Here is a 25,991-nt window from a genome sequence, read left to right on the forward strand (position 1 = left end):
GGGGCCAGCCACGTGGCCTAGCGGTTAAATTTGGCACGCCCCGCTTCAGTGGCCTGGGTTCGGTTCCTAGGCGCCAACCTACACCACTCGTTGGCGGCCGTGCTGTGGCGGCGACCAACATACAAAATAGAGGAAGACTGGCTGAGAGGTTAGTTCAGGGTGAATCTTCCTCAAGCAAAAAGAGAAAGATTGGCAACAGATGTTAGCTCAAGGTGAATCTTCCTCAGTTAAAAAAAAAAAAAAAATCCAATATCCAAGGTAATACTACAATAAATGGTTATTTTTTAAACTTCCATATCTATTTGTTTGTTCCTGGCAAACAAAATACAATTGATATTTGTAAATTAACATTGTAACTAGCAACCTTGACAGATATGTTTATTAAATATCGTTTCTTTTAGATTTCTCACGTGTAATTAGATTGTCTACAAATATCAACAGCTTTATCTCTTTCTTCCCAATTCTAACATCTTTTTTTTGTTTGTTGGCCTTACTGCACTAACCAGGACTTCTGGTACAATGTTTAATAAAACAGTGATAACAGATATCCTTATGTCATTCCTGAACACAGAGGGAAGCTGCTGAAAAATATTCAACCAATTAAAAAAAATTCAATCACGGGGCCGGCCCGGTGGCGCAAGCGGTTGGGTGCGCGCGCTCCGCTGCGGCGGCCTGGGGTTCGCTGGTTCAGACCCCGGGTGCGCACCAACGCACTGCTTTGGCAAGCCATGCTGTGGCAGCGTCCCATATAAAGTGGAGGAGGATGGGCACGGATGTTAGCCCAGGGCCGTCTTCCTCAGCAAAAAAAGAGGAGGACTGGCGGATGTTAGCACAGGGCTGATCTCCTCACACACACACACAAAAAATTCAATCACTATTTATGAAGTTTGCCGTCAAATTTTTTTAAATCATGAATAGGTATTGAATTTTACTACTTTTCTGTCTCATCACATGATTTTTCTCCTACTTTTTAAATGTTCAAGTACATCTGCATTTCTGAAGCCTTGCTTGGTCATGCTGTATAATTCCTTTATTTATAGTGTTGAATTCTATTCACTGAAATTTTATTCAGGATCTTTGCATGAAGGAAATTGACCTGCAATTTTTCTTTCTTATAACATAGCCAGAAAGGAGAACCACCCAAATTCTAATCTAATTACCTGATTCCAAAGCCCACGTTCTTTATACTATCATCAAGCATCCTGAGACAACAACACAGATGAGAAAAATAAAACTAAAACTAGAACATGGCAATTTAGAAAAAATAGGAACTATATACAGGGTAAGGATAGAAAGGCAAAAAATTACTTACTAAAACAAACAAGTCTCAGCCCATTCCATTCTTGCCAGACACAATCTCAACCCTTCCTAGAGTTCTATCATTGGCAAAAGTTCTCTCTGGTGCTGCATTTTGAAAACACTTGCGTTTGTGTCAGGTCTCAGGTGACTACAAGGAACCACTTTCCATTTTACACAACTTCTAACCATTCTGTTCTCACAGCAACTGAGGTTGCCAAGTCCCTCTGAGAACGGACTAAAGTTCTCAGTCACCCATAGGACAGCAGGAAACACTCACCCTTGTTTTCCTTGTTGACATTCCCGCTGGTCAGGTCTGCCAGCCAGTTTAAAGGAGATGTGCTGGCTGGGCAGGCAGCCTTCATGCTGCTGGCTGGCTTGGAGGCAGCTTCCCCACCAACAGTCACTGGCTCCAACACCAAGGGATTCTGCTGGAGCACAGCACCAAGAGTTGGTTTTTCTCCAGCTAAGGAAGTCTGCGTTGAGTATAAAAGGAGATTTTACACAAGCTGAAAGATTACATTTTCCTTTTCTTACCTTCTCTCCTAACAGCTCCCCAATAAGAGGTAAATATCCAAAACCAAACCACCTAATAGCCCTGGACATCACCACAGCTGCAGCAATCTTGCAATAAAAGAGCAGAACTATAAGGTAGGAGAGATTTTCATTTTTTAGCTTCTAAGTATTACTAGTGAAAACATAAGACATGTTAAGAATTTAAACACAGCAAGACACTCCCTCCTCTACACGTTTATCACCCAGCTCATGTTCATAATATCCCTATCACTCCATCTACCATGTTGCTTAAAAATGACCAGTTTGTGCCTATTTCCCCTATATCGTGAACAGGCACTCATAACATGGTTGCCGAATGAATGAATAAACGAGGCAGGATAGGAAAAGTACAGCTGTGATTTCAGAAGGAAACAAGATGCAGAGAAAAGAAAATGCTCTTTTGATTTAGTACAGCATAGTAGGTTTTAAAATGTGATGAACAGCTCTTAAAAGAACTCAAATGTGAACTGAAACAAAAAACTGAATAGAGCACACCACTTATTTTTCTGTTACTTAAAAAACTGCCTTGATGACTCAGCTGGTGAGTTCATACATATATAAGAAGGAAAAAGAATAGCCACATTCCTGCTGTGGTCCCGGCCCTCCCTTTACGTGTGATGTAATTCTGCGATTCCCAATTACAGTATTGTTTATTACATCCTCTATTACTGATGAGAAAGCTGGAGCACATATATATCCATTGGTTTAAGCCAAAGTTATGCAACTAGAAAGTGGCAGAAAAAGAATTCAAATTCAGTTCTGATTCCAAAGATCACTACTCTTTCTACTCATGCTGCGTTTGCCACCACAGCTTTATGAACACACAAAAGAATTTCTGATTATTAAACACAATGTGGGACAGTGGTTACTGGGGTGAAGGAGAGGAAGGGAGATGGGCGGGGGGTTAGATGTGATGGTGGAGAAGAAGGGGATGCCACCAGGAAGAGGCGCATGGAGGACCAATGAAATGTACATTTTTTACGTTGAGTGACAGGTACATGAAGGTTCATTTCAATATTATTTCCTTCAACTCTTCATATAATTATAGGTAAAATATATTTAGTAATTTAAAAAACTTTAAAGCTTATCCGAACAACTTTAACTCTGCAAAGCAGAAGTCTTTAAAAGTCCATACAAATTTGATAGCAACTTAGTTGGTAAACTAAAATAGAAGGTTTTTGCTTTTTCAAGACCAAAATTAAAAACCTATTTAAAAAGGCTACAGATGAGGTCCACAAAAGTAACGTGAAAAGGGAGAATGGGTCTATGAAGTGTCACATGAAAGGTATGAATTATCTCTTTCCACTGACAGCTGTCCCCATGTTCTTTTCAAACATACTATAGAAATTCTTGGGTTATTTGAAAACACACAGACAACAGTCACAAGATCGTGAATCTAGAATAAACAGTAATACCTGTTTTATGTCTTCTTTTGAGGCTGGCTTTGAAAAGAGTTTGAATTGCCTGTTTGAACAGGGACAATTTGCCTTTATTCCCCATTTTGCTCTTACAGAATGAACAATGTCTCCAACATCATAGAGGGCTAAAAAGAGGGCAGAGGCAAACATCTGAACAAGGATATTAGGTACTTTCAACTTCAACATTACAAAGCAGAAGCTGACGTTTCCAACAGGATCACTGTGTGTGTGTGTGTGTGTGTGTGTGTGTGTGTGTGTGTGTGTGTGTGTAAAAAGAGGGCAGAGGCAAACATCTGAACAAGGATATTAGGTACTTTCAACTTCAACATTACAAAGCAGAAGCTGACGTTTCCAACAGGATCACTGTGTGTGTGTGTGTGTGTGTGTGTGTGTGTGTGTGTGTGTGTGTGTGTGTGTGTGTGTAAGGAGATCAGCCCTGTGCTAACATCTGCCAATCCTCCTCTTTTTTTGCTGAGGAAGACTGGCCCTGGGCTAACACCCATGCCCATCTTCCTCCACTTTATATGGGACGCCGCCACAGCATGGCTTGACAAGCAGTCTGTCGGTGCACACCCTGGGTCTGAACCGGCGAACCCTGGGCCTCCACAGCGGAGTACGTGCACTTAACCGCTTGCGCCACCAGGCCGGCCCCAAGGATCACTTTTTTTAGCAGTGTGGTGCTTACACTCCCACCTTGTCACCCTAAGCATGCCTTCCTCCAAACGCACCATTTTCTTTCCTTCTACAAAAATATTTACAAGACCATAATCAAAAAGTTTAGAGGACATTATTTAATACATTTCTGGATAATTTATGGTACGTACTAAAATTAAGTTAGCAAGTAATTATATTATACAAAGTAAAACCAAACTACCAGCCCCTATGAGCCAACCAAAACAAGGAGAAAAGAAGTCATTACATCACATGAAATACCTTTTCCAGGAATGATCTGTGTAGGCATTAGGTTCTCTGGTTCATGTATCTGACTCTTCACACATCTTATCCAACAGAAAGTCTTGTAGGTAGCACCTGCGAATAACTGATTTGTAGTAATTGTTCTTTATGTTCTTGGGCCCCAAATGCTTCAGAAATCCATCAACCACAAATCAATGAAAGGCTTAATTTAAGTGTGTAAGGGGGCTGGAGGAATCAAGTCAGTTCTCACCCTGTTGGCAATTTTTCCTCTTCATTCGATAGCAATCCACACACACTCCAAACCCACACCGAGGACAGACCCAGTGCAGGTTGAAAATGGTGGTGTCACATACATCACACATTTCTCGAACACCTTTGACAGCTCGCTTCCACGCAACCTGTCCTATAAAAATCAATAAGTCATTTAGTCTTGGGGAGGAGAGGGCTTCTGAAATAAAACATGAAGGGGGAGGGGAATTGATGTCATTCCTCCCTCTGACTGCAGTTCTCATTAACTCTGTTTAGCCTTCAGAGCCCATTTCAAATCAGCCGCCCACCACCAACACCCCATGAAGCTCTCCTGGATTCCCTCAGCACTCCCATCAACTTGTATTTGTACTTCAGACTCAGGCCTCGTCACGCTATAGTGAAGTACAGTATAGTACAGTATAGTCGGGTGCAGTTTTACCTCCCTCGAGGAGACTAAACTCCATACAAGCAGAATCCCTGCTTGGCTGCACCATGGCCCCCAAGGAGCTCTGCATACTGCTGGTGCATAGTAAGCACTGCTGAATAAATCAATGAAAAAAGCAGCAGTGGTTACACAAGCTGCAGTTTAGACACCAGGTATCACACAGCAGTGGTTCTTTACCTTTTGGAAAGCCCGTTTGAGAATCTGAAGACAGCATGGACCGTGTTTTCTCCAAAGGGAAAAAAAATTGACTCAGATACACAAACCCAACATCCAATGTAGAGTGTCAGGTTATTCAGAGATGCCCTGAATCCACTGACTACTCATTAAAAACTCCAGGCCACTTAGGGAACCTGGAGGGAGCAGCACATTAACTTACTGGGAGTACAATAGTTCAAAGTTGGTTCCTTCATGGGCTAGAGTCGAAAACTTGATTTTGTTAGTGCCAAGAGTGATGCAGGCACCCAGGACAGCCTCACACTAACCAAATATCCAACAGATTGAGGCACAATCCAGGATTCTACAAAGCAGCACCTTCTGTTCCAGTGGCCAAGCCCTGATAACTGGAGGGAAGGGCCTCCAGGACTGGACAGGACATCGTACCCGCCCCCGACGGTGTGGTACCATATCAGGTATCAGAAAGCCTCAAAGAGTATAAGCAAAGGGAGGACAGTTTCCTGGGTCACAGAAAAGGCCAGTGTCTGCTGATCAGACAACTGTTTTCTGTCTGTCTGTTTGTCTGTCTCTCTCTCCTGAATAAGACTGGATCAATACTGCCATACTCTTGCTCTACGGAGAACATCTTTTTCCTAATCCGGTCTGTGGTTAATTCATCCTTTCTTCAGACTAACCACAACACAAATGACCAACTTCAGTCAGCACCGAATTAATCCAATTGTGGAGTGAACTTCTGCCATTTCATTATACTGTTATAGCTCAGTGCACAATACACAGAGCTTTAGTCATTTTACAGATGAGATTTTGTGAACTTCCCTTGGTCACCTGGACTGTTTTATTAGAGAGTATTCTTAGATCTCTTAGCCACCCATTTAATGATTATTTATCATTGAAAAGACAAAATAAATGTATAAAGGTTGAGACCTGCTTCCTAATCTCAGGATCAGAGGGTAACCCTTCTCGGAACACCTTGTGGTGGCATCTTTCAATATCACTCACAGTGAGTTCCTCTCTCCAACTGACCAGCTTGTCACAGAGGAAATAAAGAGGAACAGGATAATCAAAAGGGCAAGGAGGAAGGTTAACCACATTTAAATCTTCAAGGTCAGAGTTTCTTAATTATGCTTTTAAAAGACAACTATCTGTTCCTTTTTCTGTATGAAAAAAATACGTTTTTCAGACGACTCACCTTGAGCAAAGAAACAACATCAGTTGCTTAAAATAGCCCTGCTGATTCAGGAGTGAAGCTACCAATATATTCCAAAGCAGTGTTTCTACATTCTAATCATTTACATATCACCTCTAGACCCATTACTTAAGAATTTTTCTTTAAATCTACTACTTTTACTTAGATGTATATAATAAGGAGACTTTGTAGCTCTCCTGAAAATGGAAAGCTGGTATCATTTGTCCTAAACAGAAGATTATAGGAAAAACAGCTTTAATAAGATTCTTGACTTATTAGAGTCTCTATTACCCCAAAAGAATGGAGTGATTCTAAAGCTGCTCTTCTCTTCAGTAAGACTTTGGCTACCCATGGAGCTCATGATCCCATTCCCCACCTAGCTCTGAATTCCTGTTCCTGGGAATGCCCTAGTTCCCATTCCTTGGACTCTGGAATGTAACAGTATCCATACCTATGTAAAAAAATTATTTTTGTGCTTAAGTTAGCTTCAGTTAGTGTCTAGTACCTACAACCAAAATTCTTAAGACTGGTACGTACAGCCGCTTGTATTGAAACATTATTTGGTTATGCAAAGTCTGAAAAAATATCCACCAGAGGAATGGAAAAGCTTCATTTTTAACTTTCAGCCATTTGAGAAAGATAAAATAATGGAAGAAAATGTGAGACTTAAAAGATAGATGCCTCTGGCTGGATATCTCACTTCTACAGAAGCATGCGAACCAATAGAGGCGCGCTGTGCCCTCCCAGACACCACACCTCACAATGTCATAAAGGAGATCTGGCTCTAATGTGTCACCCACGCTGAGCCCTGTGGTTTACTGGGCTGCCAGATCAGTGTGAGAGTGGAGAACACTGGCACACACCCAGCTAGAACCTCCAAGTATTCCCTTAAAATCTTGACTCTGACAGAATCATTTTCATCTGAGCTTGTTCCCATTCTCACGCCTGAGATCCAGCCCCCCAGACTCATGCGGTAGGTCTAGAGCAGAGCCTGTCCATTCTTATCTTGTTTGAAATGTATTCCTGATTAAGAATCTTTGTCTTAAAATAAACCAACCTGAGGCCTCATCCGCTTCTGGTGAGCCCACACTACTGGTAAGGCTGTGCAAATACCAGCACCATCTCACCTTTACTTTTCTTAACAAAAAAGGAATTCCACTCCTTTGGTAATTGCCCCAAAATAAACCTCACAGATAGGTGACTGACTCTGATGAAACCAAGAGGCAGAATCTGTTACAAAAGGAAAAATGCAACCTCATTATACCAAAGTCATCTAAACTTCTGGGTGAAAATGAAACCCACACAATTAGGACTTAGGCCTCATTTAGGAACAAAAATCAAGTTGGACTCAAAAATCCTACCCCCTAAGAGATGTTCTTACTGTGTGGCTCAATAGTTGACATAGCTTCCTTTTCAGAAATCACCATTTGACAGAAGTGGTCTCCAATGTTGGCCAGGATATACTTTGCTGTGTCCAAATCAGTCCCCACAACGTTTTTGGTTAAAGGCAACCACAAGCCAATTGCTTCACTGTCATACTTGTTTGGTGTTAAGAAGCCTTCTACCCTCAACACACCATGTTTGTTGAATTGTAACCTAGAGGAAGTGGAGGAAAAAAAAAGTGTGTTACACACACCAAAAAAATTAATTTACATCTTATAGTTACTATTTAAATCGAATTCTTCCCAGTTTTCTATAATCTCTATGACTAATTACAGCCAATTGTTATTTGGCCTTGTCAGCAGAAATACCAATAAAAACTTCCAAGATTTCCCCCAAAAGACAAAGGGATGGATTTTGTGTGTTTTGCATTTGAACGAAGATCTAAGCATACTGCCTCCAGGAACAGCTGTTGAACCTGCCAGGACTTGGGACTTAATAGCAACGACAACCACAAGTCACCACAGAAGTAAAATGATAACAAACAGAAAGTGACAAATAATCTGATCAGATTTGAATACAACTACTGCTTCAAGAATAATGCTCACCAAGGGAAGGCTAACCCCAGACAGTCACTGAAGCCATGACCATGTAAATTTGTGAGGTATTCAGCATCCAGATGAATCCTACCTGCAAATTACTGTACAAACTTCTGGAATTAAAGGCAGTGTTAAGATGGGCCTCAGTATCTAAGAAGGTGGAGTAAAAGGCAGAATACTTTCTCAGTATTCTCTTTCAATATCTTTGACACTTGAATGTTTTTTTCTAAGCTATGTGTCAGTTCTAAATTTACTCTAAACACAACATTATATGTCAATCTAGCTGGAGACATAGAAAGTAGACATAAAACACACAGTGAAGTACAATATGGCAGGTATCATAAAAATCATTAAATCTTATAGGAGCCAGAGGAGGAAGTGTTGGCTAGGAGGTTTGTGGGGCTACTATGAAGACTTCATGGTGGAGGGGGCCGGCCCGGTGGCATAACGGTTAAGTGCGCGTGCTCCACTGCAGCAGCCCAGGGTTCTGATCCCAGGTGTGCACTGACGCACCGCTTGTCAAGCCACGCTGTGGCAGCGTCCCATATAAAGTGGAGGAAGACGGGCACAGATGTTAGCCCAGGGCCAGTCTTCCTCAGCAAAAAGAGGAGGATTGGCATGGATGTTAGCTCAGGGCTGATCTTCCTCACACACAAAAAAAATGAACTTGAAAGCCATTTCAAAGGGAGAGAAGATGGCAAACAGGACCTGGCAACTGAGCTTTACCATCCAGATCCCTCGCCTATTTTATCTGCAGATTTTAATGAGAAACAAACTTGATCAGGAAGCTAAGGACAGCCAGATTCTTCACTCTAAACATTAGCGGAAAAAAGGCTCTGTTTTTTAAATTATGATCTTCTTTTTTACCAAAGAAGTGAGTTTGCTCTAGTTTCTACTATACTGGCTTCTATTATGCAACATTAAGTAAAGGCACTTTACCCTTCAAAGAGGTCAAAAAGGGGAAAACAGCTAAGTCATAAAACCAATGAGTTCTAGATGGTTACAAAATAGTGGTAAAAAAAAAAAGCTCTAATAACATTCAAAAGAAAGAAAAAATTCATTAGCCCCTCCTTAAAATGCCTCTGCAACTTAAACAAAAACCAGACACTCTCTCAACCAGTCCAGTTACACCCTTCACAACAGAGGAGCCATAATGACATGAAATCAAGTCTATAACAGAAATACATAAATCTGTACGAAGCATAGCCATTTTGTGCTTTCTTCAAAATATATTTAAGTACCCACAAATGCATATGCATCTTAACACACTTACTTGTGTAAAAAGAAAATTCTCCAGAGAGGAAGCAGAATACAGCTAACCTTTACTGAGAACTTATTCTGGGCCAGGCATTATTCAGAATATATATCAATATAAGTTTAGGCTAACATGTTAGCAGTTATCACAGCTCTAAACGCTACACACACTTTATCACCGTGCTTTTGCAATACACTCAGGAATGAATGGGACAAACTACCATCTAAAAAACTCTAATTCATTAAATAAGCTTGAATCTGAAAGTTACCAGCACAGAAAAAATTATCTAAAATACCTGTGCATTTAATTCAGTACATCAGTAATCTTTAATCTTGACAAAACTAAAGGGGAGGAGGAATATAGGAAGAAATTAAGTCAACACTTCTGTTTATGTTTAGAACTAGCTGAACCTGAAAGTAACTAGATTTCTAAGAAAGTGAATCATATCTAAAGTTCATCTATAACCAGAACAACACTGCTCATTTATATATCAAAACAACAACAAAAGGCTGCCTTTCTTCGCTCAGGACAGAGGAATTTAAAGAAAATTAATTTGGCTCTAAAAAAATATAACATAAAAATAAAAGTCTTTGCCTGTAAGACTGGAAAAGATTTTTTTAAAAGATACGCCTCTTCTTGCTGGCAAAGGTACACGGAGAGGAATGCTCAAACCCTGACAATGGGCCTGGATGCAGGTGCAAACCGCACAGAATTTGGCAAAATATATGTATCCAAGCTTTAAAACACACACACCTTCTGACCCAGCAATGCCACTTTCAGTATTCCTTCCAAAGTAAATCATCAGAGACATGGACGTGGAGATGATCATTTCTACCTTATTTTTAGTGGCAAAAAATACAAAATAATCTTAACACCAACAAGGGAATTGGTTAAGTGAATTATCAAACCATGTTATTATGAGTTCTTACATAGTTACTCAAAAGTATTTGCAGAAAAAAGTTAACAAGATCAAGTGGTTCCTACTACATACAGGAAAATAAGATTCAAAAGAGTATATATAATACACCAAGTACGTAAACTTGAATGTATTTTATGACCATATAAACACTAAAATGCACTGAAAAGTTAACAGTAGTTATTTATAGTGGTTTTTTTAGAGCCTTCAACATTTTTCTATAAAGTTTGTTACTTTTAGAAATAGAAGTTTGTATTTTTAAGCTGCTTTGCTTTCAAAAAAATTGAAAGGGAGAATGAGAAGGAAATGATATACAGTAAAATCTAGATTCCCAAACCCACAGATTAAAAATACAATCTCTACTCATTTTAGTTCTAGATTTACTATTGATAGAGGAAGAGGGAAAAAAAAAAGATGCTATAGGGCCCAAATTATGTGAGCTTTTCCCAAAATGCCTCACCTCCTAAAGTGAAAGAAACGACAAAACACAGGCGAGTCTTTCTGTTGCTCCTTATCCTTTCGGAGACTGTCCAAGCGACACTCCCTGCACTTGGGCAGCTGTGCAACAATGTTCACGCAGGAGTCATCCTGTACAAAGGGCTCACCACTCTGCTGCAGCTTCTTGAGTTTGGCTGGGTCTGTCAAAACCGACTTCCGGGATGGGGCTAGGAAAACAAAAGATTAAAAAAATGGGACCTTAAATTTTTAAAAATCACATCAATGTGTGACTGAATTCTATTCAAAAGGCCAGTTTTCCCAAAGGGAGAACTCCTCATCTCAATCACTGATTCAATTGTAATTTCTAAAAATGGCTTAACAAAAGACATCTATCAGAACAATTACAAAAGTTTTACTCTCTTTATAAAATAATTCTTATTTGGTGAATCCATCTGGCAACTTAAAACCCCAAATTCAACAACCAGACTGACAACTCCAAGTTAGTGTATACTTCTATTCACTACCCCACATAAGAGAAATATTTTAGGAAGACTTTTCCAAATCAGATAACTGAATTTAAACTCATTGCAACATTAGCAATGTACAGAGATGGGTTCACCTCAACATACAGAGGACTGCGTGGAAATCAATTCTGTCAGTTTTTATACTCAAAAAAGGCTGGTTTAAGGTGTGTTCTCTGCAAAAACTAACCATTCTAAATATAATAAAAACTAAAGAGCTTTCCTGCAGAGCACCCTGGTCTATAAAATAAGAGCTATCTTCTAAAAGCTTCCAAGAGATGTCACTTGACCTTTGACATGACTTTAATTTCCTTCACATGTACGTTCCATTCAGGATTAAGGGCACTAGCTAAAGACAGAATTATAATTCTACGTAAATGCATGTTTTAAGTTTTAACTGGTAATGGGCAGAAGAACTGGAAAGGAAATGTTAACACGGCTTCCAAAGAAAAAAAGGGAAAAAGTAGAGATATAACAGGAAAGAACAACCACTGTGTCAGGCCAAATAACACAGAAAGGAATCCATTTGTAATTCAAGAGCCTTAAGGAATACTGCATATAAAACCAACAGAAAAGACCTTTTCTCAGGGTCCAGGGCAGCTGAGAAGAGGGAAGGAGATTCTTAGGCAAAAAAAGAAACCCCAAAAACAACTTCTGGGGAACCAGTTGAGAGATGAGTGAGAGACACTAGTAGTCTTGGAGGAAATTGGAAGAAAGATCCCAAACCAAAGAAGGCTTTAAATAAAAGAAGCATCTTTAATAATTACCTTAGAGGTGATCAAATCTTACCTTTCTCTTCTAAAGCAGGACTAGCACACACTGTAAAATGCTAAACGGATGCTGTCAGGTCTAGATCCCTTAAACATTCTTATTCAGTTATAGTGAAAGAGAAGGTAAAGTAAGAAAGGAGCGAAAATACAGAGATTAGTAGTTTGAGGATGGAATTTTAATTACTCAGACATTGAAAAGACATCATCCTTTCAGTTGGACCAGGTTTTCACAGACCATGGGCAAAGAGCCCAAAGGTTATCTTATCCGTTCTGTCCTGGCTTAAAACAGGAAATATCCAGAAATAAGCAAGTTGAACTATCTAAATCCAGCTCTCTAGTAAGGACAACAATAGTTGATCCCGTCAATGATTCTCTACTCAGAGCAGAGTGAAGGGAAAAAAGCAATGCCAGCTTCCGAGGAGCCATACATCTAACAGAAAAAAGGCAATTGTTCAACTCCAGCTTGCTTGTTTTCTAGCCTCTAAGCAGAGCAAGGACGCGGGGGAGAGGAACAGTTTCCAGTCGAGTCTTTCCACACCCACAAGCAATACTAATGGAAACAGCACATTGATCCTGACCACACTCTAACTTCTCAGCCCAAAGTCCCCGTAGAAAGCACACACCAAGATGTGACTAGGTTTTCCACTTCTTTTAAAATCACTATAGATGGGGCATAGTTGCACAACATAGGAAAAGAAACAAAGCTGGACTCCTAACTCACTGATGTACCTATAATGTGCTTACCAATGTAGAAATTTTACTGTTTCTTTACATAATATGAAAATAATTTGCCTCAACAACTAGCTGAATGTGAGGGCTGATGACTCAAAAAAGATTAAACAAAGAGAACAGGGATATGGTTATGAATATTCACTTTCTTTGGGGAGTTACATAACTCCCAAGGAACAGTATAATCTTACGCAATTAATTTTATGCAAATTAATACCTGTATCAACTTAAGCCTCAAGAATGAAGAAGCCGGGTTAGAAGTATCAACAGGCAAAGAAAGTTCTTTTTCTATTCCTCCAACTCTATCAAAAAGACCCACAGTCAAATCCACCCATCTGGCCCTCTAGTTTCAGAAGTCTGCAGTAAAAGCTAGAGTGTGGAAGTATCCAAATGAATAGTGTTTTTATTAAGATTTTTAAAAGTTACCAAAATCCCCACTAATTTTCCCACACAGCTGGCAATTATCAAAGGTATTTTTAAATTGTAATAGCTCTGAACCTTTTGACATACTGAAGCCACTTAGTTCTACTAATTCTAGTAAGAGAGCTTCTGATAACTACCATCATTGGAATGCATCCTCAAACTTAACATAAATAATATGAAATTCAGTGTACCATTTTCTCTATAAGAAGAGCATTTAGTTTTAGAAGGACCTCCTCTCAAGCAAAGAGACTCTGCCTGGCGTTTCAGCCTCGTCCTTAAAATCTTTAAACAAAAGTCCCTTTTCTAAAGGTGGTGATGCAATTCTCTATCTTTTAAAAAAGTTTCAGATCTGCATGAGTATAAAGTATGAATCACCTCCTCCACTCCCACCTGGATGTTACAGAAAGATCAGTGATAGGCTAAAGATAATCATCAGATTACTTTAGCTTTTGTTTCAAAATTACTTTCTTACAGCCAAAAACTGGGAACCACCTAATTACCCATCTAATAGGAAGCAGTTAAGTCATATGGTAAATGCATATGATGGAATCCTTGCAGCCTTTAAAATGTCGATAGATGCCTACACTAACTCACAGGATAAAGCTGTTGGAATGAATCCATTTGTGTAATACAGTTTATCTGTATTTCTATATACATGGAACCAGGTCCACCAAAATATTAACAGTAATCATTTCTGAGAAGATTTTGGGATTTTACTGTCTTCTTTGAACTTCTCTGCTTGTATGAACTCTTTCTACAGTCATTTTCATATTCTCATGCAGTAAGGAGGAGATATATTTAAACTCCCTACCATCTCTTACCTTCTACCAATAAAGATACATAGAAACACTCACCATTCTGGATTTTATTGTTGCTTCGTGTACAACAGCTTTCATTATCTACTTTTACTGAAGACTCCTTTAACTTCTGTGACCGGCAGCCAAAATTTGAAGGTTCTACTTTTTTTTCCACACAACTATTAGGATTATCACTATTGACATCTGCTTTCTCTTCTGGTTTATTTGAAAGGACATCAGATGTGGAAGGTGCATGTTCTAGGTGCTTCTGCAGCTCCAGAGTATTGGCAATTTCCAGTTCTGCCACAGAAGAAGCCTTTGTAGGTAGGCACTCCTTAGGAAGACCAGTTGATGGGTGAACAGATTCCAATCTGTTTTCCTGATCAGTGCTGGTCTTCAGCTGAGTACAGGTATCTTTTGGTTCACTCAGAGTTTTCAAGTCTCCAGTTCCAATCTGAGAGGACTGGGAAGAGAGCAACCCTACTTTGCAGACATCTGGTTTTGTTCTCAATATTTCAGGCTTTGTATTTACACATGAAGAAAGCTCTTCTGGTAAACTCTGTTTATGACATCTGAAAAAGATAATAAGGAAAACTAGTATTTAGGCCTCTTTTATCGCTCCTCTATCTTCCAAAAACAACTGTTTGGTTCCCTAAGGCAATCAGTATGAAAGAGAAAACAGAACTGCTTACATTAGAGAATTTAGGATAGGTTTCTGTGAGCTGAGTTAAAAGTAATCAGCCAACAGCTCTGCAAAAATATCTTAAACACTCAGAAAAATACAACCCTAAATCCTATCTGCATGTTCTCATAAATCCTTAACTTCATCGAGTTAGTTCTACTTCTTAGAGCATAATGAACCTCAGCTTTCCCTCAAACTGAGTATCATATGGAACCAAAACTATCAGCAGTACAAAACCCTGTCCTGCTGCTATGAACATGTAATCAGCCCTAAGACTGGATAATTTCATTCTTGTTTGATCAATGATCAGGATGCAAAGCAAATAGAAGAGCCGATGGGTTACCTGCTTGTTCACAGAATGATCTGGTATTTCCCCCATCTCTCATCTTACTAGGGGTATCCATAAAGAACTTTTGTTTCTCTGAAATTCATCCTAAAAGTTCTTTCCCCAGCAAAACACAAAGTCCTTTTTTCCTCTTAAATCTTTTTTTTCACGCCTCTAACAAAGAATTTGATCCTAAAGAAAAATTTCTCACTTAAGCATTCATGTTAGACATCTTAGCTTGGGTACCACTGAACTTCTTACTGCTCCCTCTGTTTACTCTGAATACTGCACCTCCTTCCATTTGACTGCTATGCAGCTATCCTCCAAGCTCTATCCCAGGCAGCCCACTTTTCTCCCAGTGAGCCAACATGCTCAACCATTCTCCCACCTTTTTGTAGTGGTCTTCCAAACCTACCTTTCTACACCACAGTCTCTCTGACCGATATCTTAAGTCTTTATCAACTGCATGCACAGGCCACCACCCCTCCTAAAAGAGATCCTTCTTTTAAAACTTTTCTATTAACCTTGCAGCCACTCTAAATCTCTGGTTAAACTTCATAGTTCTTATTTATTTTCTTCACCTATAAATCAGTAACTATATTTCCTACAGCTATTGCTTCATTTCTCTGACTTAGTGTTTTCTCTACCACCACCTTTCTCACCTATACTTGGGGTCTGGGCTGATGAGAACCATTCACTGTAACCATGTCTCCTCTTCCCCACACTCCCATTGACCTCAGTTTTCCACAACCAACCAATCTGCTCCCTTCTCCTTGAAAGTAGATATCTATTCTATAATTGTCAGTAGTATTTCAATTGACTATTCTCACTATATCAAGTCACACCTCTTTCATTTCTGTAACGTTTTCTATGTTGTTCTGTATGCCTACCACACTTTTCACCTCTGGAGGCACCTGACCAATTTGGAAACTCTAATGAAAAACTTCCCTGGACAACCTGAGATACAATGAATCACAGGTCATTATGCCAAAGTTTAGCTATACTAACACTCTCTCTATGAAACACTAAATGTAGGTAAGTCTTGCCACCTGAGCAATGTAAGCTCAAACAGAAAGAACCACAGCTAAAATAATTTTTCTTCTTATTATGATTAAATATCTTTAATAACTACTCACCCTTGAGGAATTTTTGCTCCAAGGTTAGGTGGAGAGTTGGCAGCTTGGGGAGTACTCTGCTGTCTTGGGTCCTTACTAGGTGGAGTTGCTGCAGTACAGCCAAGCAGTATCTCCTTAAAAACGGGTGTGGGAACAGACTGTACAGGACACACACTGGGAGAGGCCTAAAAGATACCAAACCAACAGATATTAAAAGGAAAGTCCCTAGTTGGGGAATTACGAAGTGCTAGCAAGAGTCAAGTTTATTTGCTTGGTTTAGTACTCAACAAGCACAATACCATCACCAAACAAAGAAAACAGGACAGTAGAACAAGTGAGAAATCACAACATTAAGGACTTATATCTAAAGGCTGTTAAATAAATCACCCAGCTTTTCACAAAACTTGAGTCTTACTATAAAAGATCACAAGCTGATCTTTTACAGATCTCTGAATCACTATGCAGAAAATGCATCCATGTGGCAAGTACTCTAATAATGCAATGCACAGAAGTGAGCTTTTAACTGACAATCTTCAAATGGTGGCAGCTTCACATGCATTCAGTTTAACGTTACTTGAGTGCCCACCACGCACTTACTGCATAGACTGGCAGGAGACCAGACCACATACAACTCTTGCAGGCAGTGCTGCCTACTGGGTACCAAGATAAGCCTTTACAATACGATAAAGGTTGAGGACATGGTTCTTGCTTTTATGTGGCTCATCAAGTCATAAAGCTCATCCCAAGCTGCAAAAAATATCAAGTCAGGGCTGTGGGACAAAGTTGGGACACCCGTCTCCTTCCCTTTTCATGTAGTTTTATCTTAGCAAAAATATAAATAATGGACCCACTTCTTCCCAGTTTACACTATCCACAAAAATAAACTTCCTACCATGGAAGAGAAGGAAGAGATTAAACTCAACTCCAGACAACTAAATAGTCTACTGCTAACCCAGATGAAATCCATACATCTTCACCAGCCTCTTCATATGTGCTTAAACTTTAAGCCATACACCTTTCTCAATCATATCTCTTTCACACCACAATGACCTTTACATTTACCCTACCACCAAATCTAAACTTAAAGAATCTTCAAAGTTTCTTTTTTTTTTTTGGGAGGAATATCGGCCCTGAGCTAACATCTGCCAATCCTCCTTTTTTTTTTTTTTTTTTTTTGCTAAGGAAGACTGGCCCTGGGCTAACATCCATGCCCATCTTCCTCTACTTTATATGGGACACCGCCACAACGCGGCTTGACAAGTGGTGTGTCAGTGCGCATCCAGGATCCGAACTGGCGAACTCTGGGCTGCGGCAGTGGAACACATGCACTTAACCGCTTGCGCCACTGGGCCGGCCCCTCTTTGAAGTTTCTTTATCTTCTAGATATTAACTTCTAAAATTTGATGTAGAACTTCCCTAAGTTTTTAAAACCTCACAATTCTGAATATATTTATACGTAGTCTACTCATGAATCTTTTTCTCAGACGTTTACTCTGGCAGCCCTGAAAAGATTGTCTAGCCTACAGTAAATGGAAATATCTGAAAAATACGAAGAGTTTACTTAATCACTATCAAAGTTTTGGCATAGCTTCAAACTATTTTAAAGTACTAAATTATCTGATCATATATTATACTATTTTAGTCAACTCAGTTTTAGCTAAATATTAGCTGAGTGTTCCCCAGAAGGGACTTTTTGTGGGAGGCTTTGGCTATTCTAAGAATATCCTTGGAATAGTCAACTTGACCTCTTTTGGCCTCAGTCACCTAATCCTTAAAATGAGGAAATTAGATGAATTTATTCCTAAAGTCCTTTTCGACTCTATTTTAAAGTTCTCTGGTAATCACCTATTAAAAGATTAGCCTCCCAAAGTGTAATTTTGAAGTCATTTCAAAATGTTTATCAAGGCTCACTTTTACCAAGCATCTTCCCTCATACCACCTTCCTTATTCTGAACTATGTTTTGAGTTGATACACTATACACCTTTTCTTAAGTTATTCTCCTGAAAGTAACGTACTTAGCAAATTCAGATCGCAAACCGAGGCATAAATTTTTATTCTGTACAAGATCCATTGAGCTGCTAGAGTCAAAAAACCCTTCATCTCATTTCCCATATCCAATCAATGAGCCAGTAAATCCTGCCTCTATTTCCAAAATATTTTTGGAACCTATCCATTTCTTTCCATGCCACCATCTTTCCCCTAGATGACTATGTGTCTCCTAACTGGCCTGACTTCCACTTTTACCTGAATCTTCTGCCTCCTACCTGAAATTTACTCTACCACAGAGCAATCTTTACAAAATATAATTCACTCAGATCATGGCACTCACTGCCTACAAGAATTCTATGTGGTCTGCTCTCTGCCAAGCCCCTCCACTCATCGCATTCCACTTGTTCACAGTGCTCCAACTATACCGGCTTCCTTTCTGGTCTTCAAATTTTCTAAGCACTTTCTTGCTTGCATCTTTGTACTTGCTATTCCCTGTATGGATGTTTTTCATTGGCTGGCGAGTTTCATCCCTTCACCCTCAAATCCGCTAACTATCAGCACCTCAGAATCTCTGATCACTCTTTCAAAGCAGTGCCCCACAAGCCACCTCCTCATTCTTTATCATATCACCATGTTTATATCTTTCATTGCACTGTCACACTGTGAAAGTACCTTTATTTAAATTACTTTTTTATTGTCAGTCTCCTCACAATGAAACATACACTCTTATGGGCAGAGACCCTGCTCTTGTGTCTACTGTTATACCTTACAAAGCCAGGCACATAGCAGATACTCAATAAATAAGACCGACAGAATGCATGAACAAATGAATGCTGTTAGCACTTAATAGTTCAAAATAGCTATGTCTTATGAGTTAACTCAAGAGCCAGGCAGTAATGTTCACCAATGTCTAAGACATATTAAATATTCAATAAATATAAAGAGGGATGGAGGAATAGAGGGAAGGAAGGAGGAATCCGCTGTTTTTACAATTGTGACTCACCATACCAAGGAAAAGACTTGGAGAGGAGTGGCAGGAACGGCACAGTAGTTAAGAGTATTGGGTTTTGGTGTCAGACCTTGGTTTGAATCCAGTCTCTAACACTTCCTAGCACATTATTTAACCTCTCTAAGCTTCAGTTTCCTCCATGGTAAAATGAGAGTAATGAAGCATAGGGCTGTGCTTTACCACAGTGCCCGGCACACAGATTAGCTGTCTCAAAGCAGAAAAATATCATGAGAATTTTCTCAGTTCAGTCATCATGTGTTAGAATTAGCATAACTTAGGATGCTTTTCCTTTAAGAAACTGAAGCATATCACTCTACAACTTTCCTAAGGGTTAGCTCAACAGGGATAGGGCTCCGATTCCAAACCCCATCTCCACGTGCACACCATTGCACTGGCCTCTGACTCAACAAGGGTCAAAGTATCCTCTTACCTGAAGAGTTTTCCCTGAAGGTCTTCTATACCAGTCATGGCAATAGTTCCTCCCTGCCAGCAGACGGAGATAATATAATTGAGTGTATGATGGTAATCTAAAAAGGACACTGCTGGCTCACACTCCTTAGCAGACTCTCCCAATTAACCAAGAATGTCCTAACTCTGAGGACTAGTCTGCTAGGCAGAGAAGACCTTCAAGGAGCCAGAGTTACTGGCAAATAGGCTTACCTTATCCAAAAGTATTCATCAAGGAAACCAAGAGTCTCATCTACCTAATCCCAAACTCCTGTCATCCAAAGACTACTCTAAAGTAAACTCTGTGCCAGTCCAACACATGTGGGAAGTGCAAACACAGAGGGACATGTGCCAAGTGTGTTACTGTACTCACCTTTCACTCACACATTTAAACGAACTCTCTCCCTACTTCTTCCTTTACCTCTCCAGCTGTCTTGAAATCTAGGCCAGGCCAGTGCTTCCAAAACTTGCCCAATTATAAGAATCACCCAGGATAAAAAAAGATATTTATTGATATGGAAAAATATTCAAAATATACTATAAAAGAATCAAGAAGGCTACAAAAGAGCATGGTTTTTAGTTATTTAAAAAAAAAGAAGGGCCTCCATAAATACACAGGGGCAAAAAAAAAGACAAGAGGACGACCGGTATTCCAAAGCGTGAATAGTGAGAGTCTGAGAAGTGTGATTATAAGTGATGTTTCTTTCTTTACTATGTTTTTCTGAGTTAACCAAAAATTATAAAATGAGAGTAACTTTTTTTTTACTGTGAGAATCTTTATTTTGACAAGTGCAGTATAAAGAGAATAACTTTTATAATTAAAAAAAAAAAAACTTTCTAAAAAGGTCAATACCCAGATAAAAATCTACCATCTCCAACTTCCTTTAGAATGAGAAGATGACTAGTGGAGGGCTTAAGAGCTGAACCAGACATTTTTACAACATCAAATATAATTTCTCATTTTAGATGTAAAAGTTAAGGCTGAAACAGGTTAATGGACTTATCTCCCAGCCAAAGTTCAGGTTTAAAAAAAAAAAATAGCTTCTATTGTGCCCACAATCAGTTTAGCAGCACACAAACCTACTGAGCTGGACAATATGCTGAGAGAGATCAAAAAGACATGCTCCCTGCCTTCAAGAGTGTGAGTCAGGCAGAGAGGATCACTTACGTACATATATATTACCACATTTCACAAAGACCTCCTTGAAGGTTATAAATTTACTCGGCTCAACTACCTGTCCCATCACTGATAAACTTGACACCTTGAAGAACTAGCACCTTCCCAAACCACAGGAGGTCCCCACTGACCCCAGTCCTGCCTGTATCCCAGACTGATTCCTCCATGATCCAGCAAGATGCCATTTCCTATTCCCTTGCTCCCTCCCCACATACCATAACATGTGTGGCTCTCCTTTTCATCACATTGATGCATTCTCCATGAATGCCACCAATGAAGGAAACACCCAATCAACTTCTCCAAACTGGCCTTTATCACCTCCACTCGAGACTGCTAACAATTTATCCAACGTCAAAACCTGACAGGTTATTACTCTACTCTGTTTCTCTCTCAGCTTCTAATACTGTGGATTACTTGACAACATCCTCTGTGAACTTAACTCTAAGATGCAATAATTACTTGACATCCTCACTTTATAGTCCTTACTACATTATTTTACTCTTGTAAACTTTAAGGCCAAAAAGCAAGGGAGTAATACTAATTTCCATAATTACCTCTTCATTCTTTCCTGAACAACCTGAGGTCAGGCCTACTCACTTGGAAGGAAGACAGAGGTATTAAACACCTTGGTTTACAGAGTTTTTGGGCAAGTATCAAAGTTCCTGTTGCCTGTATAAGGGCTTAAGATTCAGGAAAGCCAACCACTCCTAGGTGGCCAGATTCTTAAGTATTTGTGTAGCACAGAGCTTGCCTTGGTTCTAGCTGATGCTGTAGTCCAGTCTTCCCTGATCTAGAACCCTAGATTCATTAAGTGACCCTGGCCCACTCTCATACCATTTCTCCTTGCCTTGCTCCCCCATACCCAAAGGTACCCTCTAAAATGTTGCCAACAATCTTAACAGTATCAACTTGGTCAATTATAAAATTCTAAACTCCAGCCTGGAGCAGAGCATCATAAAGGTGTTTTTGATAATTATAACACAGGAAACTATCCATGTAAAACAAGTGCATTTGGATACCTAAGTTGCAAAAAAGTTATCTGTACTGTAATAGGTCTTAATGATTCAATTCACCTAAAAGACAAACGGTTTTAAATTTCTTGATCCAAGTCCTAACTATTTCAGAATAGCATTAAATCCAATACTTGAACACACAGTGGCATTCATAGAGGCCTATACTCTCCTGGGCAGAAAGTAGTAATAGCAAACCAACCACTTCCTTCAAAAAAACTAGCATGTCTGTTAATCCAATCATAGATGACCAATCAAACCTCTCTATTATTGAGGAGGTGGGAATCCCATTTCAACATGAAATCCACTCAGAATTCTAAGGTTCCTGCCTTCATCTCATGCGAGGCATTCTTCCAATTTCATACATATAACTAAATTTACCTTCAAAAACACCTCCATATGGTGAAATTGTCAAATCTATTAAGAATTTTCAGCAAATATCAAAAAATGAAACATTTTTTACACAAAAATAGTGAACCAGAAACTTATATTATCTCCATCTGCTCGACTGTAGAAATTATGGCCAAGATCTGGAACAAGCAACAAACAGCAGACAAGACAGCACAGAAGAGCAGAGAAGACAGCTTTATAACCACTAAACAAACTGGCCATGCACTGTTAGAGTTAAGGAATGCTTTACACAAGTGACAAAAATAAATCAAGGTTACCTCAGAGCAAGATTTTGCTTGTTTGGAAGCCAGGCTTCCATTATTCTCAGAAGACTTGCGTTTTACGGCTCCAATTCTTGTAGAATTACCTAAAATATTTAAAAATTGGTAAGTTGGCTTCCCTTTTTCTCTTAACATGAGATGGAGAAAGACAGGAAAGAGAAGGAAGTTTTTAACCAAACAATATAGCTTACCACATGTCACAAAGTTATCATGTATAACTTCAACATGAATCAATGATGGATCGACAATTTTCAGTGCTGGAATCTTAAAAATAAATAAATAAAACAAAGATACTAGAAAATTAAAAAATGCTCAGGAACATACCAGACATTAACTCTATTAACATAACAACAGAGGATTCTTACAAATAATTTCCTTTTTAAAATAATTGTGATATTTCTCTTTCTACTCTAATATTTTAATATAATAAAGGTGGTTAGCCCCTATAAGATATAATTCTTTTTTTGTAATTATCTTTCTCTGTCACCTTATCTTACATGCAATTATCATCTTTACCTCCTCACAGTTGACTTGAAGAGTTTTTGATGCTGGGTTTCCATTTACAATGGTTGCGGAAAACCACTGAGTAGATGGGTCCAAGCTATAAATTTTTACTTCTGAACCAACTAAGTTTTTGTCACCTTAACAAAAAAAAAAAAAAAATCCTTAGAGCAATTTGCATTATCTCCCAACAACACCATCATCCAGGATAACTTTTTCCTAAGTCTTTTAAAAATGTAGTAGACAGAAATAAACATTAAAAGATACTGCTATACACAAGAGAAGACAGACATATCAGCAAAGCTAGGAGAAAATTTAAACTTTTTATTTCAAAGTTCCATTTTCCTATTGATTTATCTTAGAGTGGGAATATATTTATTCTAGCATTTGTACCAGACCAAGTAGTATTAGATAAATCATTGAGAAGTAATTTGCTGTCCTGCACAGAGATTTCAGAAGATCCAAATTCAGGAACTCCTAAGTCTGATAAAACACGACTATGAAACTGACCAAGAAACTCAGTAAATAGGAAGATCAGGATTATCAAATTAATATCTTATCAATTTTATAAGACTGAAATTCCAAACATATCAAATTCCATGTCAAAATACAGCTGAGCTTTTTTAATATCTGATTTACATTTATAATTTTCACATAATCCCTGAACTTTCCAAATTTCAGAGGCTTTAGAATATACTACAGAACATATAAAGTCCTTCAGTCATCTAGTTGCATGGGGAAAGCAGCAAAGAAATTCCTAAAAACTTAGAAATTTCAATGAGAGAACGAGTGAGAAGGGCTAAAATCTAGGTTCTTACAAGCTAATCACTGGTCATCTCATGAACTATTACTAACAGATAATCACATACCTTGTAAAAGATGGCTTTCATCCAAGTGTTTCACAATCAAAGCCTGAAATTCTTTACTGACATTCTGATTATCCATAAGGGAAAGTCGAAGACTGTTTACATCCTGAAAAATGGAAAATCATTACATTTTAAGGTAACAAGAAGAGTTGTTTAAATTCCAGCGGATATTTCAATCAGTTTAATCAGAGGGGGTAAAGTAGTGTCAATTAGCTATTTGATGGCACCAGACCACTGCACTCCAATGAACTGAACAGGTCAAATAATAAGAAACCAAATGATCACAGATATAAGGTAGACTGAAGTGAAGTCACCCCAAGCTAAGAGCATGACAAATACTAAGAGTGGCTCAAAGCATAATTTTAAATATGATATAACTTTGGCTATGGGAAACATAATAAGCCAACAAACCAGCTGGTCAACCCATGTCAAACACACTCTGTATCCCAAACACTAGGGATTAGGGAAATCACAGATCCAAATCCAAGGGGCAAAAGACACACAGAAACACACAGATCCATAGTGCCAATTCATTGAAATTGCTGTTTTTAACAAACAAATTATTTCATACAGATTCATTTAACCTAACTAGAATTCCAAATGCATTTTTCTTTACAAATGGTAAAGGGGGGTTGGGGAGTAATAACAAAATCTGAAAAAATAGCCTAAGTCTTCAGCAAGCCAGTTTTGAAACACTCAATTCTTGGCAGCAGTTCCATTTTTGGCACTATTTCATAGTCTTCTGGCTTTGTGTGTACACTCAGTTACAATACATGTATACAGAAACTGTCAATAGGAATAACCGGCCAAACACAAACTATACAGCACAGAAGCCCTGCCAAAATCAGGCCTTCATGCTTTTCTGCCACTGTGAAATGGGTACATAGTGGCCAAAAATAGTTCATCCATTTCTCCCATTGGGAAGGATAACTAGTCTTTTAGAGGCCATGGTGGGAAAGTGCATTTCTTAAGCCAAGTAACATTAGACTTAACCTAGGGTCATAAGAGCTCAACATTAATTACCAGAATGAGCCATGTGTGGGTTTGTTGTTTTTTTCCCCTCATGCTACCACAATTCCAAAAAATTGCAATGTGTTCTCCAATTCCTACTATAAGATAAAACAGCATGTTAATGGGGAGAGCCACAAAGGGCTCTTAAATAAGGTAAAATGATTCTGCTCTGCCTAGCAGAGTTTTAGGGCTCACCAAAAGTGCCAGATAGTTGCCCTGGATACTTTGTCTTTTTTCTGACCCACAGATAACTGAGCCAAATTCAATCCAAAAGGCAGACTTTAAGTTTCTTTTTTTTTTTTTTTTTTTCATTTGCCCAATTGTTTTTATTAACACTTTATCTTTTTAGAGCTGTTTTAGGTTCAAAGCAAAATTGAGGGGAAGATACAGAGAATTCCCATATACCTCCTGACCCTACACATTCATAGCCTCTCGTATTATCAACATCTCCCACTAGAGTGGTACATTTGTTACAATTGAGAAATCCACATTGAAACATCATCATCTCTCAAAGTCCATAGTTTACGTTAGGGTTCACTCTTGGTGTTCAGACTTTAAGTTTCAATTCTAACTTTTACACATGTCAAATGATCTTCAGGTTCTCTGTGCATTATTTAGGGCAAGCATCCTACTGCGGTAATTACATCCCCTAACATAGAGATTCATACAGAAGAAACCTAATGTGATCATCCATACCTATAAGAGAACGCCCCGAAGCACTAAACTTTGACCACTATTATCATCAGCCAAAGTCAAGAGCACACATCAGTCTCCCTCAATTAATATTATATTAATAACAACATTCACACTGATAGCCCACAGTGCATCTCCCTGAGAACAAATAAAAACTTACTGATCTAGATTTTTCTTTTTCAATCTCAAGAAACAAAATTATGAGTTCTACTTTAACTGAAAAGCTTGGACACATGTAAGATGTAAAACAGAATTGCCCAGAAACCAATGCTAAGAAATACTCATCACTCAGTAAAGCAAGACATCCACAGCCCCTCCTGTATGCTCCTAGGTCCTTAAGAGCAGGTCACTCTTCCTTCTAAGGCAGGAAAAATATCAAGATGCCTTATCTGACACATGACAGAAACTTGCATCTAAAATTAACTTAA

The 25,991-nt window shown here is 38.8% G+C and overlaps 1 protein-coding gene across 4 annotated transcripts in view; it reads right to left on the reverse strand.

The window, feature by feature from the left end:
• KDM3A (lysine demethylase 3A) overlaps nt 1–25,991 on the reverse strand; it is a 50,887-nt gene that overhangs the window by 13,487 nt on the left and 11,409 nt on the right. For all 4 annotated transcript variants that reach the window (XM_004437232.3, XM_004437233.3, XM_087436466.1 and 1 more), the window contains exons 5-16: nt 23,863–23,965; nt 23,009–23,133; nt 22,684–22,756; nt 22,490–22,578; nt 16,210–16,373; nt 14,124–14,638; nt 10,849–11,053; nt 7,620–7,834; nt 4,435–4,587; nt 4,203–4,298; nt 3,267–3,394; nt 1,577–1,772 (exon numbers count right to left, since the gene is read on the reverse strand). In XM_004437232.3, the coding sequence (XP_004437289.1) occupies nt 1,577–1,772; nt 3,267–3,394; nt 4,203–4,298; nt 4,435–4,587; nt 7,620–7,834; nt 10,849–11,053; nt 14,124–14,638; nt 16,210–16,373; nt 22,490–22,578; nt 22,684–22,756; nt 23,009–23,133; nt 23,863–23,965 (2,062 nt within the window). The remainder of the gene's footprint in view (nt 1–1,576; nt 1,773–3,266; nt 3,395–4,202; nt 4,299–4,434; nt 4,588–7,619; nt 7,835–10,848; nt 11,054–14,123; nt 14,639–16,209; nt 16,374–22,489; nt 22,579–22,683; nt 22,757–23,008; nt 23,134–23,862; nt 23,966–25,991) is intronic.

This window comes from Ceratotherium simum, chromosome 11 (genome assembly GCF_057802395.1).
Source record: "Ceratotherium simum simum isolate JZ-2026a chromosome 11, ASM5780239v1, whole genome shotgun sequence".
Taxonomy (NCBI): Eukaryota; Metazoa; Chordata; class Mammalia; order Perissodactyla; family Rhinocerotidae; genus Ceratotherium; species Ceratotherium simum.